Here is a 15981-nt window from a genome sequence, read left to right as displayed (position 1 = left end):
TATTCCCAGTTATATATACGGTACACCTTCCATTGCCAAGTCTTTTGCAATTACTATATATGTTTATCAGCCCCTGCCTGAAATGGAGGAGCTTGAAACAGAGTTTATATACGAAAGAAATGTTTATTTTGTGATCTCATGTTAATGTCATTATTTTAACTTCAGATTGATGCTGAGAAGGTCCTAATCACAGAAGTGCAGCAACCCCCCAGCCCTGAGGAGCCTGTGTTCCTGGCCTTTGAAGACCCATTTGAACATTGTCTCAAGTACATGGAAAAGCACAACATTCTGCAGATATTCCAGGTGGGAGTCTCTCACTCACTCTCACTCTCTCTCTTTTTCTCTCTCTCACTCTCTCTCACACTCTCACTCACTTTAGGGGGTTTAGCGGTTAGGGTAGGGGGATAACTTTAGGGGTTTTAGCGGTTAGGGTAGGGGGATAACTTTAGGGGTTTTAGCGGTCAGGGTAGGGGTTAACTTTAGGGTAAGGGATTAAGGTTTTAAGGGTAGGGGGTAGGGATAGTATTAGGGGTTTATAGGGTAAAGGTTAAGTTTAGGGATCTTCCCTATTCTGGAAGCTAGAGGGTCACGTGTAGGATGACTTAGCTCAGATAGTGTAAACTCGGCCCTCTTTTCCAAGCACGACAAGGTCTGTTTCTTTTCTTACTTTATTTGGAGAAAGCAAGGAAAAACAGTCTCTTGTGTAGAGGTGTAGGTCTAAATATCTCTGTGTGTGCTTAGTAGTAAAGGGAGGTGAAAAGATAATCCTGCAGCACCATTACAGGGGTTACAGCAAGGTACTCACTCATCCAGTGGTGTGGTGGAAAGGAAATGGCAATGTATGCTGGGTAGTAAGATAGTCTGGGGACAGACCATCTGTGGGCAGAGCAGAGTGGGAGAAAGCAGACTAGCCCATTGAGAGAAAAGCTGGGGCTGCTATGGCAACTCACAGGAGTGTCTGGGGGAGCTACAACATGTAGCAATAATGTTGCATCTTTAATACAGCAAGCTGCTGGGAGAGGGGAAATGGCACTGTGTATATCACACAAGCACTGTGTTTGCGTACAGAGCCAAACACATACAGCTGGCACTAAGAAGCTGACAAGCAGGACTGCGAGGAAAGGGGGGGGGGGTGAAACAGAAGTGCAGACAGGGGTATTCCTGTTCCATGAAACTCCCCGTCTGGTATCTGTAGATACCACTATATAACAGGCTATGTGGAACATATGTGCAATGCAAACATAACATAACCATGCAAAGGTCCATATTCCCATAGTAAGGTGATACCGGCCGGTACCACTGGCGACAAAGTCCTTTGGCCAAACCTTCCAGTAAGGGAAGCCAGGTGGATGTTCAGCTCTTGGTTAGCTTGATGCACCACAATGTCTTTTGTAAGAGTCTCTGGCACTGTTTCCTTTTAGCCTTGTGAGAAAACAGTCCTTTTGTCTCTGTAGTTTTACCCACAGAGTACATCCCCTTGTAGGTGTGCCAGTCTTGGTAGCTTGTCGCCCTATCACCTGGCGTTCGGCAGAAGGAGATGGCTTTTGGCTCCTTGCGGAAGCGGAACAACACTTCTGGAAGACTGGTTGTCGAATCTAGTCCAGTAAAGAGGGCATCTCTCAGAGAGACTCCCTGAAGCTGAGTGCTGGGGTTGAACATTACCCGGATTTGATCGGGTTCCTGAGGGTGGTAGGCCCCAGGTGATTGGAGGTACCGGCATTCTTCACCTTCCTCCATTAGAGGTGCTGGCTTTGCGTGGCCGGTAAAGAATATCTTCTGGATGAAGGCCACAAAGTTGTCTTTGGTCTCTGGTTCCCTTTTTAGGTCACGGAAGTGCGAAGTGAACCTAGAGATGGCATGTTCTCCATTGTTTGGGAAGCGTCCTTTTGGTGAATGGAATGGTAGCGGAGTCACCCAACTGCCTAGTGCGTCTTTAGAGAGCTCTTTGACAGTTAACCTCGGGAATCCTCTATCTTCCCTCGATGGTGTTTGTTTGCCATCCCTTGTTGTTTGGAACGCACGTAGTTTGGTGAGACACTTCTGTGTCTCTCTGTTGACTGCCCTCGGGAGGTTATTGTCTCCCTGGACGTAACGAAGAACAGTCTCTTTTGTCCTAGTAAATCCCCTTGTGAAATGTCTCTGCGGCCGTCTCTTTTTAGACGTGTGAGAGGACAGTCTTTTTGACACTGTGGCTTCACCTGTGGGGCGCAATCTTTTGCGGCTATGCCAGCCATGGCAGCTGGTTGCTTTGTCACTTGATACTCTGTGGAGGAGAACAGCTGTACATCTTAGTCGTGCCATTGCTCGCGAGAGGACTGTTTGATTGTTTATTGCCATTTGGGCGATCCCTTTGTCGGTCACCTTTGGGAGGTTACTTCCTTCCCTTGGTGGAGTCGACTCATCGTCCTTAGCTGTCTGGACTGCTGAGCATCCTAGGCCATTGTCACATTCCTCCGATGTGAGGATGTTTTTGTTGATCTTAGGGGTGTGACCTTGTCTTTTCTCTTCACTTGGCCCTTCGGTCACTTGGAGATGGTCAAGACATGGTTCAGAGAGAGATGTGTGTCCACATTCTGTTACCACCGTTCTGCGGGCGTCAACATAGTCTTGCCCGTGCTCTTTGTTGGTGCACGCGTTGCCCACTATCACCCATCCTAGGTCAAGTCTTTGGGCATATGGTGCGTTGTGGGGTCCGTTATGCTGTTTACGGACTTTATGTACCCTCATGATGTCCCTCCCGAGCAGCAGCAAGATCTTGGCGCCTTGTTCTACCGGCCGGATGTGGTTGGCTATTCCTTTGAGGTGGGGGTAATGGCGTGCCACGTCTGGTGTGGGAATCTCGTCCCTGTTTGGGGCCATGTGGTTACACTCGATGAGTGTGGGGAGAGCTATTTTCACTCTGTTATCCACTGAACATATGACGTAACCGCTTGCTCTTCTCCCTGTTGACTCAGTTGACCCTGCACAGGTTCTGAGGGTGAAGGGTGAGGCATTGTCCTGTAAGTTGAATAGGTTGAAGAACTCCGTCTTCGCCAATGATCTGTTGCTTTGGTCGTCGAGGATTGCGTACATCCGAATAGCCTTCTCAGGTTGACCCTGGGGGTGTACTGCGACAAGGCATATTTTTGAGCAGGACATTTTGTCACCTTCCTTTCCGCAAACCTCGGTGCGCTGAGATGCGACGGATGTTGGTTCTCCTTCTTCTTTCTCCCCGCCATGCTCCGCTACGGAGGATGGGTTGTGGAGTTGGTGGAGTGTCAGCGCCTCCTGGTGTAACGATGTCACGTGCTTGTCACTTTCGCACACTGTGCATTTGATCTCTTCCTTACAGTCTCTGGCTAGGTGAGTTGTGGAACCGCAGCACCTGAAGCAAACTCTGAATTCTCCAAGTAACTTCTTGCATTCCTCTTGGGACTTCATCCTGAACCCGAAGCACTCGTTAAGTGGGTGTGGCTTCTTGTGTATGGGACATTCCTTGTTTGGGTCCCTCGGTTCCTTGTCTCCGGCGACCGACTGATCGGGAGTAGTTTGAGTCGTGGGAGGCACGTCCGTCCTGTGGACCGAGATGGGTGTTTGAGTGTTACCGTATCTCGCCACAGGTCTCTCATTCCTCAGGCTGCTTGCACTGTGTGTGGTTTGCGCACCTAAGATGAAGCTGGGATCGTTCCTTGTCCTTGCCGCTTTGCGGATGAAGCTCACGAAGAATGAGAATCGGGGGTAGACGACTTGCTTCTCCCTTTTGTATTTGGAGCCTTGTGAGATCCATTTTTCTTGGAGGTTGAAGGGTAGATTCTCCAGGATGGGTCTCACTCCACGAGCTGACTCTATGGCGTTGAGACCTATTAAGGAATGGTCTTTCCTTGCGAAGTCCATTTCTTGCAGCCGGTCCCCGAGCTCTCGTAACTTCGAGTAGTCTTTAGATGTGATCTTGGGGAAGCTTTCGATTCTTTTGAAGAGTGAATCCTCGACTGCTTCGGGGCTGCCGTAGGACTCTTCTAGCCTTTCCCACACTAGCTCAAGACCTACTTGGGTTTGGTGCGCGTTTGCCACCCGAAGTCTCTTCGCGTGCTCCCTGGATACGTTCCCCAGGAACTTGACTAACAGGTTGAGCTCTTCCCTTGCTGAGAAGTCCAAGCTGTTGATTGTGTCTTTGAACGTGAACTTCCACGTCCGGTAGTTCTCGGGGCGGTCGTTGAAGCTGATGAGCCCTGCGTGCACCAGGTCACGCCGGATCATATACTTGGCTATGTCTGTCAGGCCTGAGGCATCGGCGTGTTGGTCCCGTTCTGAGGTAATTGCTGGGAGGGTCCGTGCGGTTGCCTCTTCCTTGGCGTGGACGCGTGATGGCTGCTGGCCGGTGTGAGGGGCTGTGTTTTCCTGTGTGGGTGTACCTGGATTGCGAGCCTGTTGTGGTGCACCCGTGTGCGCGCTGGCGTGTGGATCACTATTGTGGCTGTGGCTGTCCCAGGCAGCATGTACCATTGCAGGAGCAGCATCTTCTCCTCGTGGGCCTAGCAAGTCTTCGGTGTCTGTGGAGTCACTCCATCCGTGTCGAGATGGTGCGCTGGTATTTACACTGAAGAGGCTTCTTACGTAGTCTTCAGTGCGTTGGGCTGGATCCTCTGAGGCAATCCGTCTGTACGGTTGCTCCCCGCCGTCCTGTTGCGCGGCTGCTTCTTGGACTTCAGGTTGGGCTATGGCGGCGGCTTCCTTCTCTTGATTAAGCGCCTCTAGATCCGCGTCCAATTCGGCCTTTCAACGCGCAGCGGCAGCGGTGGCGGTGACATTGGCGGCGGCATTGACGGCGGTGGCGTTGGCAGCGACGGCGTTCTGCTCCTCCTCTTCTATGCGCGCTCTTTCTGCTCTTACGGCTGCCTCTCTCTGACCATATTCGGCCCTGGCACGTGCGGCCTCTGCGGTGGCTCGCGGCTTCGTGCGCTCGCGCTTGCGCTGGACGCGTTAGATTGCGCTGATCTTGCTGACCTTGATGAGTTCCTGGATGTGCTTGAGCGCTGCGATGCGGTTTCCAGCGAAAGGTCTTTCCTCTTACTCTCGGCTTTCGTGATAGAGGTTTGCACAAGGCTGTCACGTGTCAAGTCAATGTTATGCTGTAAGTCCCTTTCTTGCAGGCTTTCACCGGTGTTAGCCCTGGCCAGGTAAGTGACGTATGCCTCTGACAGTCCTTGGTAGCGTGCGTGATCTATCTTTAATTGAGTTATTGCCTGCTCGAGCTGTTGTACAGAATTGCCAGCGCCGGCGACATTGCATATCCCAAGTGTGGTAGTATTCCAGGCCAACTCTAATTTAGCGCGGTGCGCTTCAATATCAGTCTCGTATTTTTCGCGGGCCTTTTGTGTCAGTGTGACTGTCCGTTTGGGCCTTGCGCCTGCCTGCGCCTGTTGCAGTTGCGCAGCGGTATCTGTGTCTGAGTGATCGCTCTCCTGCGTGATGTCTGGTGAGGCTCTGAGTTCTGCCATGCTGTAGGTGTGTGTAGGCCTTTTGCCAGCGCGTGTGGCGTGCGGTCTATTACCTTGTCGGTGATGGGCGTCTGTCTCAGATGATGCCGAGCGGTGTCCTGCAGCGTGCAGCATAGGGGTAGCTGTACTCACAGGTGTCCGGTGGCTCTGACCCGTGTCCTGGCGGGTGTCCGGTAGCGTGGCCCTTGATGGCGCTAGCCGTGGGGATGTGCGCAGGGGTAGGTGAGATGGTGGCTCCTCACTATGGGGCTGTGCAGAGGGTGAACTCAGACAGAGAAAAGGCAGTTAGGTTTTGTGTAAGAAGCACTGTTTGTTGCAAAGCTGCTGTGCAGTGTAGGCTGCTGCTTGTCTGTTAAGGCTGCAGACGGTGTGCAGTTTGAGCCACTTGGTGCTTCCTTTGTGTGCAGAGACTGCTCTGTTTTATCATGGAGTCTGGAGTAGCAGCTCCTGTAAGTGTCTGTAAGGCACACAATATCTTTTCACTATTCTGGAAGCCAGAGGGTCAAGTGTAGGATAACTTAGCTCAGATAGTGTCAACTCGGCCCACTTTTCCAAGCACGACAAGGTCTGTTTCTTTTCTTACTTTATTTGGAGAAAGCAAGGAAAAACAGTCTCTTGTGTAGAGGTGTAGGTCTAAATATCTCTGTGTGTGCTTAGTAGTAAAGGGAGGTGAAAAGATAATCCTGCAGCACCATTACAGGGGTTACAGCAAGGTACTCACTCGTCCAGTGGTGTGGTGGAAAGGAAATGGCAATGTATGCTGGGTAGTAAGATAGTCTGGGGACAGACCATCTGTGGGCAGAGCAGAGTGGGAGAAAGCAGACTAGCCCATTGAGAGAAAAGCTGGGGCTGCTATGGCAACTCACAGGAGTGTCTGGGGGAGCTACAACATGTAGCAATAATGTTGCATCTTTAATACAGCAAGCTGCTGGGAGAGGGGAAATGGCACTGTGTATATCACACAAGCACTGTGTTTGTGTGCAGAACCAAACACATACAGCTGGCACTAAGAAGCTGACAAGCAGGGCTTCAAGGAAAGGGGGGGGGTGAAACAGAAGTGCAGACAGGGGTATTCCTGTTCCATGACATTCCCGGTGAAGCGGCCTTTGGCTGAGTGTCCCTGCGCCGAGGTGACTTGCGGGTATTTGGTCGTGGCGAAACAGCCACGACCAGATGTCCTAGACCAATCCATACACCGAATAGGGCTTTTTCTGTGTCTCGATAGGTGTAACGCCACAACTAGGCATGATTGAGATAACATAGCGTTCCAGTATTTCCTGGCATTATTTTCCCCTCTCTTCACTCGGCAAAAGCCTAATGTTTTGGAAGTGAACGTAATGCCGTGCTGTAATAATGGGACGTGAAGCCTACACTGCTAATGTGATATTGTTTAGATAGTTCCAAAGTACGGGGAGCGGCGAGGAGATTCCGGCTTGTGCCGCCAACACAACACAGACAAACACATTCTTCCAAGTGCGGGTCTCCTCTGGGACAGAGGTACAAAGTGCAGGTCTCCTCGAGGACAGAGGTACAAAGTGCAGGTCTCCTCTTGGACAGAGGTACAAAGCGCAGGTCTCCTCGAGGACAGAGGTACAAAGTGCAGGTCTCCTCGAGGACAGAGGTACAAAGCGCAGGTCTCCTCTTGGACAGAGATACAAAGCGCAGGTCTCCTCGAGGACAGAGATACAAAGCGCAGGTCTCCTCGAGGACAGAGGTACAAAGCGCAGGTCTCCTCGAGGACAGAGATACAAAGCGCAGGTCTCCTCGAGGACAGAGGTACAAAGCGCAGGCTTCTTGAGGACAGAGGTACAAAGCGCAGGTCTCCTCGAGGACAGAGGTACAAAGCGCAGGTCTCCTCGAGAAAAGAGATACAAAGCGCAGGTCTCCTCTAGGACAGAGATACAAAGTGCAGGTCTCCTCGAGGAGAGAGATACAAAGTGCAGGTCTCCTCTAGGAGAGTGATACAAATTCCAGGTCTCCTTGAGGACAGAGATACAAAGCGCAGGTCTCCTCGAGAACAGAGGTACAAAGAGCAGGTCTCCTCGAGGACAGAGGTACAAAGCGCAGGTCTCCTCGAGAAAAGAGGTACAAAGCGCAGGTCTCCTCGAGGACAGAGGTACAAAGCGCAGGTCTCCTCGAGAAAAGAGATACAAAGCGCTGGTCTCCTCGAGGAGAGAGATACAAAGTGCAGGTTTCCTCGAGGAGAGAGATACAAAGTGCAGGTCTCCTCAAGAAGAGTGATACTGTACAAAGTCCAGGTCTCCTCGAGGACAGAGATACAAAGCGCAGGTCTCCTCGAGAACAGAGGTACAAAGCGCAGGTCTCCTCGAGGACAGAGGTACAAAGCGCAGGCTCCTCGAGGACAGAGGTACAAAGCGCTGGTTTCCTCGAGGACAGAGGTACAAAGCGCAGGTCTCCTCGAGAAAAGAGGTACAAAGCGCAGGTCTCCTCGAGGACAGAGGTACAAAGCGCAGGTCTCCTCGAGAAAAGAGATACAAAGCGCAGGTCTCGTCGAGGAGAGAGATACAAAGTGCAAGTCTCGTCGAGGAGAGAGATACAAAGTGCAGGTCTCCTCTAGGAGAGTGATACAAAGTCCAGGTCTCCTCGAGGACAGAGATACAAAGCGCAGGTCTCCTCGAGAACATAGATACAAAGTGCAGGTCTCCTCGAGAACATAGATACAAAGTGCAGGTCTCCTCGAGGACAGAGGTACAAAGCGCAGGCTCCTCGAGGACAGAGGTACAAAGCGCAGGTCTCCTCGAGGACAGAGGTACAAAGCGCAGGCTCCTCGAGGACAGAGGTACAAAGCGCAGGTCTCCTCGAGGAGAGTGATACAAAGTCCAGGTATCCTCGAGGACAGAGATACAAATTAGAGCTCTATCTGCCTACGCCACAACTAGGCATGATTGAGATAACATAGCGTTCCAGTATTTCCTGGCATTATTTTCCCCTCTCTTCACTCGGCAAAAGCCTAATGTTTTGGAAGTGAATGTAATGCCGTGCTGTAGTAATGGGACGTGAAGCCTACACTGCTAATGTGATGTTGTTTAGATAGTTCCAAAGTACGGGGAGCGGCGAGGAGATTCCGGCTTGTGCCGCCAACACAACACAGACAAACACATTCTTCCAAGGGCGGGTCTCCTCTGGGACAGAGGTACAAAGTGCAGGTCTCCTCGAGGACAGAGGTACAAAGTGCAGGTCTCCTCGAGGACAGAGGTACAAAGTGCAGGTCTCCTCTGGGACAGAGGTACAAAGTGCAGGTCTCCTCGAGGACAGAGGTACAAAGTGCAGGTCTCCTCTTGGACAGAGGTACAAAGCGCAGGTCTCCTCGAGGACAGAGGTACAAAGTGCAGGTCTCCTCTTGGACAGAGGTACAAAGCGCAGGTCTCCTCGAGGACAGAGGTACAAAGTGCAGGTCTCCTCGAGGACAGAGGTACAACGCGCAGGTCTCCTCTGGGAATGAGAGGATAGAGCTGGCGGGGAGCCCAGGAGGAAACGTTTGTGCAACCCTGTGCTATACACCAATCAATGGCCTGGTCGCCGGCGCCGCCACAAAGCGAAATACAATTTTCGCTAGCAGCGACGGGTGACGTCACGCGTCTCCGTCGCGGGCACTATACGCGCGGCTTTAGACATATTTGTATTTACATTGTTTACCATTTAATAAAGGTTTTTTTTTCCATGTGATTTTGATTACATCATGCAGGGGGGGCCCGAGAAATGTCATGGATAAAAAGGGGTGCTCGGCTTAAAAAGTTTGCTCACCCCTGCTAGTACTTGTTACGTTCCTCCTAAACCATAGTAAAAACCAAGTACTGTAGTATGTTTTCTTGTGGAACAATACTGCCCCTCTGTGGCCTTTGTCTCCCAATATAGACTGGCATAGTTACATGGTGAATATGATATTATTCTACCATTCATTCAAATGAAGCCGGGGGCACGAGAAACCGTCAGGTCACAGTGCAATAGTAAGCACATTTTGTGGGATGTTACTCAGGAGATCAGTCAGGCGATGGGGAAGAATACAGCATCGAATAACTCAGCAGCTCGGTGCTAGATAGAGTCGATATCCTAATAAACACTAGAAGGTGATTTAAAATGCATACTGAGTGAATAATTGCAGGTGTTTATGGGACCACTAATCGTTGTGCTTCTCCTCACCTACTAACAGCCAGCACCCGCCACCTGAATTTCAGGCCTTATGACATTTAAGTTGCTGGACCTTTTTTCTTAGTTTTGTTCCCCCCAAACCGGCCAAACTTCAGTATGTTATTATACAAAATAAATACATTAACCTCCCAGGTAAAAAAAATAAATGAAAAGTGAAGCGAACACAAAATTTAAATCAGAAATGGTGTCAGATAAAATTTGGAGAAGAATTGAATGATCCAGGGCAACTTTGGATTTCTTAGAAAAATGTAATCAGCACAAAAGAACACAACGTTTCATCTGGATAGTCAGTCACTTGGTAAAGTTCCCTAGGAGGGATGAAACGTTGTGTTCTTTTGTGCTGATTAAATTTTTCTAAGAAATCCAGAGTTGCCCTGGATCGTTCAATTCTTCTCCATACAATGGATTTTTTAGGCAGATATCCCTGAACCAGGAGCAAGTATTTTGATTTTGTTATATGTGGTGTGCAGCTTCTCTTGTTATATGTCAGATAACATATAACATATTGCATATTTATATTGACTTTGTTCATTTGATATTCTTGTAATGGATATCTGTAAACATGTACAGAAATCAACCAGAGCCGGGGTGGCTAACTCCAGTCCTCAAGGACCACCAACAGGCCAGGTATTGGGGATGTCCCTGCTTCAGCTCAGGAGCCTCAATCAGTGGCTCACTCTTTGACTGAGCCACCTGTGCTGAAGCAGGGATATCCTTAAAACCTGACCTGTTGTTGGCCCTTGAGGACAGGAGTTGCCCAGCCCTGCACTAGAGCTATCACATAGCTCACTCTTCTTCCATAGATAAAGGTAGTATTAAGGCAATTAAATCCAGTTGTTATCCTGGTAGTCATCTGCGGCTCACAATGCACTATTTTCAGTCTACAGAATCGGTAACCCTTACACCAGCTGGGTGGTGCAGGCATCATGTATTACTGATAACAGATAGCCTCATAGAAATAATGATATGGAGATGCAGGCTGGTGTCTTCAGCCTTCACATCTTATTGGTTGGTGGGAGCATGTCCTACTCTGTATGTCCCTGGCACCATGAACCCCCAGCAAGTACTACATATCAAAAATAGCACTCGTGTCATTGCGGCTTCTTACAGAAAAAAAAATCATTGGGGTTTTTTTATTACAACGTCATATCTGGGATGAAATATCACCTAAACTCTCCTCTGTCTGCTTTTTGCATCCTTTGTGCTAAGCTGGTTGTTCCAGGCTGGCTGTGAGAATACCCTATGAATTGAGACACTTTGGGCTTTCAAATTAAAGGTATTTCAGAACATGGCAGCTTTGCAATACACCTTAGATCTGTCACTTGTATTCAACGAACCGTTTCCCCTCTTCATATTTTTACCCATCACATTCCGTTTGCTTTTTAGGAGATCACAGAAAATTTGGTCTATGAGAAGCCAGACGATCCCCTGGAGTACATGCTTGAGAAGGTAATCATTGATGTTCTGCCATTGCATGGAAATTATTCTATAAACATGGTCAGCGTAACCTGCATCCCTATGTGGGATGTTTTGCATACAGTAGCATGTTGGTTTTATTTTATTGGTCTGATCCCACACACATTTTAAGATTCCCTAAAATGTAAACTCTTCAAGGAAACTTATCAAAAACTCCTCCCAATATCCTCACTGTTTTTCATTAAACCTCTACCACACCACTGATCATCCATGATCAAGAGAAGAACCCTTCCACCTGCTAACCTCACAGGAAGTCTTTAGAACCACCCTAACCTCTTTTCCCCATTTCCCTTGTACTGCACTGTGGAATATGTTGGTGCCTTATACTGTACATAAAGGAAAATAATAATAATACACCTACTCTGCGGTTAATTTATCAGTGGCGCAAATCACCAAAAACTAAAAGATCCATGGTAACTTACAGGTAGCACAGAATTTAGCTGAAAGATTTATCCTAAGCCACCCAAAATACTGTAGGCTGCTTCACGTACAGTATATTGCTAGGTATATTGCTATTTGGGAGAGGATGAAGCTACTAGAAAAAAAACGAGTGTTAAATTGGTTTATGGGCAAAGGGGCTTCTTTGAGATTGTACTGGTTTGCAGTTGCAGAGTTCAAATGTTCTCTGCTGCAAAACAAGGATGAAAATGTTGACGTTTGTTCAGCACATTTTTGCAGCTCAGGGATGGTTAGGCTACAGCCACAGTGTACACTGCTGCATGCACGCCTGGCGGCACAGGATGGGGGGGAGGGTTAGTGGTGGCGGGGGTGCAGCCATGATGTCACGCCGCTGGTTCACCTTCATTGGCTGCACCGCTGCCGTAACTTGGCCAGCGCTGCGTCGCCACAAGAAAACACAAATCTTGTTGGCAGAAAATCTGGTTGCGCATCGCGATCGCTACATGCGCTTGCAGGCAGCTACTGGGACCGGCCCCATGGAGGGGCAGATCTTGTTCCTGCAGCGTGCGCCGTAGCGAACGCAGCAGTAGACACTGGGGCCGAGGCCTTAAACCCTGATTATACCAAAAATTGTGCACGGCGCAGCGCCACACGCCTGAAAAACATTAAAAAAAAACAATAGAAGCGCTCATACCTGTTGCGGCATACGCGCCGTGTGGAACTGCAGGGCGGATATCTCCTGGCGCGATCCTTAGATTTGTTTTTGGCTGGTGACGGCCGCGTCACGTGAGCGGTTCCAGCCAATGAGGGCAAACCGCTCACGGCCACGCCTCCCTGTCTCCGATTTTCCGTTTCCATGGTATAATCAAGATGCCGGGCAGCGCGAGGGTGACGTCACCAGATCACGCTGCTGCTCAGCGGCATCTGGTATAACCGAGCCCCAAGTGTGGTGACAGCACACTCTGACCACTCACAGCTACATACCCCTCTGATTATTGGTCACTAATCTGACTGCCGTGAATTTGCCACAAGGTAAACCAGGCCTATGTCACCGATATCATTCTTCCACTGTCTGTTGCCGAAGAGATTAGCAGAGAGTCACAATTCTGCAATGCAGAGTTTAGTGTTTATTATGTGTTAGAAACTCAGCCTTGGACGTACTTGCCTTGCAATTGTGTGTTTAAATTACAATAATTGTCTAAATCCTTGTTTGTCTTCGAAATCAAAGTAGTTGTTTTAGTTACTAAGTGTTTCTTCACAACCCCCACTAGCCTAATCCTTGGGTTTTTACCATTAGGGAGAAATTGCAAGCATCAGTTATACGCTTTTGCAAGTGAGCTGAGTAGCCATTTGTGCCACAGTAATGTTCAATATGTATTACCAACAGTATTTTTTAATCTAGTGGTGTTTTCAGCGAATTACATGTAATGTCCTTGTGTGTGAAATATTGCTGTTTTTTTGCAGGAAAAGCAATAAAGGGCTTATTAACAGCATTGCTTATTTATATTCCCACTAGCAGTATTGATATTGGCATTAGCAGTGCGAAGTAATAACACCGTGGCAGCAGTAGCACTGTTCTCATTAAGGCTTACAAAAGAGTAAAGCTATTACCAGCCGCCTAAAGATTAACTGAAGTTTCAACATCATTTATCGCAGCAAAAGCCACCGAGGAAACCAGTTTCTGGAAGGCATGGCTTGGCGGGCTTCAGGAACTATTAATACTGTATTGGGGTTTGTCAGTAATATTGACTGCTATGTAATTTCGTTATATGCTTAGCGATAAACAGATACAAGAACCTTGATTACATCAGAGAAATACTGCCTTTTAGATTCAGTGGAAACTTTCATATTAAAAAAACGTCTCTTGGGGATTAAGCCAGAAGCCACCTAACAGTCTGTACGCGTAGCTCGCAGTAACCACATAGATTTGTGCACCTTTATCATCAGATAATATTAAATAAGACTAGAAGCACTCGGTATGTTGCCAACGTACTTCTTACATTGGAAAACACGGGAAGGAAAAAGACCCTTATGGGATGCACACAAACCTCTACTGATATCAAAATAAATACATTTTATTAATTAATGTACATAAACACAGACGCAAAAATAAAATAGCGCTAGGACTACGGGTGACTGTACTCCAAGCTTGATTTATTTCCCTTATCCTTGGTTAATAATGTCACCAGGCAGTGGATGATGCTATAAGGCTTAGTTGCAGGAGAGTGAAATTGAAATCAAAACACTGTCTCTACCATAAAGGCTTAGTTAGCCATAGAATAGCCATATATGCTAGCCTAAATGCTTAAATGTCCTAAAGTTAAGACATAGAGACAAACGAAATGTGCCTCAAATTGGTGTCTCTGATATAAGAGTATATTGATAGTGTAGTAACACTGGCAAGGTTGCCAAAGTAGTGAAGTGAAGTCATCTACTAGGCAAAAGCATGCACATAAATAGGGCAAACTGCACCTCTATAGTCGTAGCAACAGGAGATAATAGGAGCAAAGCACGGCTCCTATCACAGACCTAGAGTGTATAGTTCGTGTGAGGCTCAGCTTCGCTAGGAGGTATTAGCAATAATATACAGTGGAGCAGAAAAACCCATGTAGAGAATATTAGCATAAAACAACCCCAATATCTCAGCCAAGGAGTAACGTAACAGCTCCTAAGCAATGGGTAAAAGTGGCTAAATAGCCTGCTCTCTATTATCTGTATTGTCTCTGTATACAGAATCATGACAGTGTATATGCTAAACACCTCCCGTTACAGACTTCTAGTCACAAGGTGAGATGAGTCTGACAAAGTACACGATGCTCGGGGTGATCACAACTGACCTGTTAGTACCCCCTATATGTGAGCCATCGCTAAATCAGACCCTCCAGAGGACGAACTGGTGCCCTAATGAAGATACTCAGAACCTATTCCACTAGCTCAACTAGTGGATGCCACGTATGGCCCACATCTTTATTAGTTAGCTAGTGAGAAACACCTAAGGAGGCAAGTCAGTGTAGTTCGTGAGGCTGAAGCGACCGCTTCAGTCGCGCTAGTGACGTGATAAACACGTCATCACCCGACGCGCGTTTCGTTCAGAAGGCTGAACTTCTCCCCCGAAGAAAGTGTAAAGTGTAAATAAAATATATTAACGAATACTTAAGTGACCAATATATTATAATAGGATGTATTTCATTATTGAACGACAGTATCTGTCATTTCATTCCCCTTTCCTTAGCATCAAAAGCTGCAACAGGTCAGAAGAGGAATAAACCTCCCTGGCTAATGAGCCAAGTGAAATGTAACAACTTACATTTGATGCAGCATTCAATATTGTTCAATTCATGTTCTCTGAAGTACACTTTCAGAGTATGTATGTGTGTATATATAGATCAGTGTTTCCCAACTCCAGTCCTCAGGGAAACCCCAACAGGTCAGGTCTTAGGCCCGTAATATAGTGTGTGCCGCACACTTTTTGTGTGTATGCTGTGAGCGACACAGTGAGGTACTGTGTGTGTATGTGTGTGTTATAAATATGTTTACAATAAATAAATAAATACGTTGTTAAGAATAAATTATTTATTAACGTCATACATACTGTACATATATACACACATACATACATATATATACACACACACACACACACACACACACACACACACACACACACTTCAGTGGTGGTAGCGGCGCAAAATCTTTATTTTCCTACTCTTCCCCCGTCGGCCGGCTCCACGCTCACTGCCGTGTGCGCGCGCGGTCCTATTATAGGAAGGCTGACTAACCACAGCCAACTATAACTGCCGCGCGCGCACGGTGCAGCAAGCGCGCCCTCTATAGAACAATCCTTAAGGATATCCCTGCTCCAGCACAGGAGGGTCAATCAGCGGCTCAGTCATTTTGACTGAGCCACCTGTGCTGGAGCAGGGATATCCTTAAGACCTGACCTGTTGGGGTTCCCTGAGGACTGGAGTTGGGAAATGCTGATATAGATATATATAACACAAAAGAATGCCTGCAACAGACCTTGTAATAATAAGTACCAAAGTCATATATATTTGTACATATAGTGCACAACTGCTGCAGTGCTAAGGACAATGTACAAATGGAAGCGCAGAGAGAAAGAGAAAGTATCCCAACAAAAGCACTCAGGTGTCCTATAAATAAGGTAATTGTGCCTAACGCCTGTGTAAATAATTGGATTACACCTGTGTGCTAATTAGATGATTCATGAGGTTGGCTCCCAGAGGTTTCATTATATAATGTATTTATACAGGTGTTGGGTACAATTACCTTATTTATAGGATACTGAGGATTGTTTTAATCTATTGATGTTGTTTGTGATGTTAATATTAATAAATGCTGATACTTTAGTACTCCTGATTGCTTCTCTCTCTCTCACTCAGAAAATCTGGGGCAATCTCACAGTAAATGCCTCGACATTTCTGTGAGATTCCTAATTAAC

The 15981-nt window shown here is 47.5% G+C and overlaps 1 protein-coding gene across 2 annotated transcripts in view; it reads left to right on the top strand.

Annotated features, from left to right (window-relative positions):
• TEX55 (testis expressed 55) overlaps positions 1-15981 on the top strand; it is a 124580-nt gene that overhangs the window by 97970 nt on the left and 10629 nt on the right. For both annotated transcript variants that reach the window (XM_075593640.1, XM_075593641.1), the window contains 2 exons: positions 166-303; positions 11034-11096. In XM_075593640.1, coding sequence (XP_075449755.1) covers positions 166-303; positions 11034-11096 — 201 coding nt within the window. The remainder of the gene's footprint in view (positions 1-165; positions 304-11033; positions 11097-15981) is intronic.

The sequence above is a fragment of the Ascaphus truei genome, chromosome 3, assembly GCF_040206685.1.
Source record: "Ascaphus truei isolate aAscTru1 chromosome 3, aAscTru1.hap1, whole genome shotgun sequence".
Classification (NCBI taxonomy): domain Eukaryota; kingdom Metazoa; phylum Chordata; class Amphibia; order Anura; family Ascaphidae; genus Ascaphus; species Ascaphus truei.
Note: the sequence above shows the minus strand (reverse complement) of the source record. Positions and strands in the feature narration are given on the sequence as shown.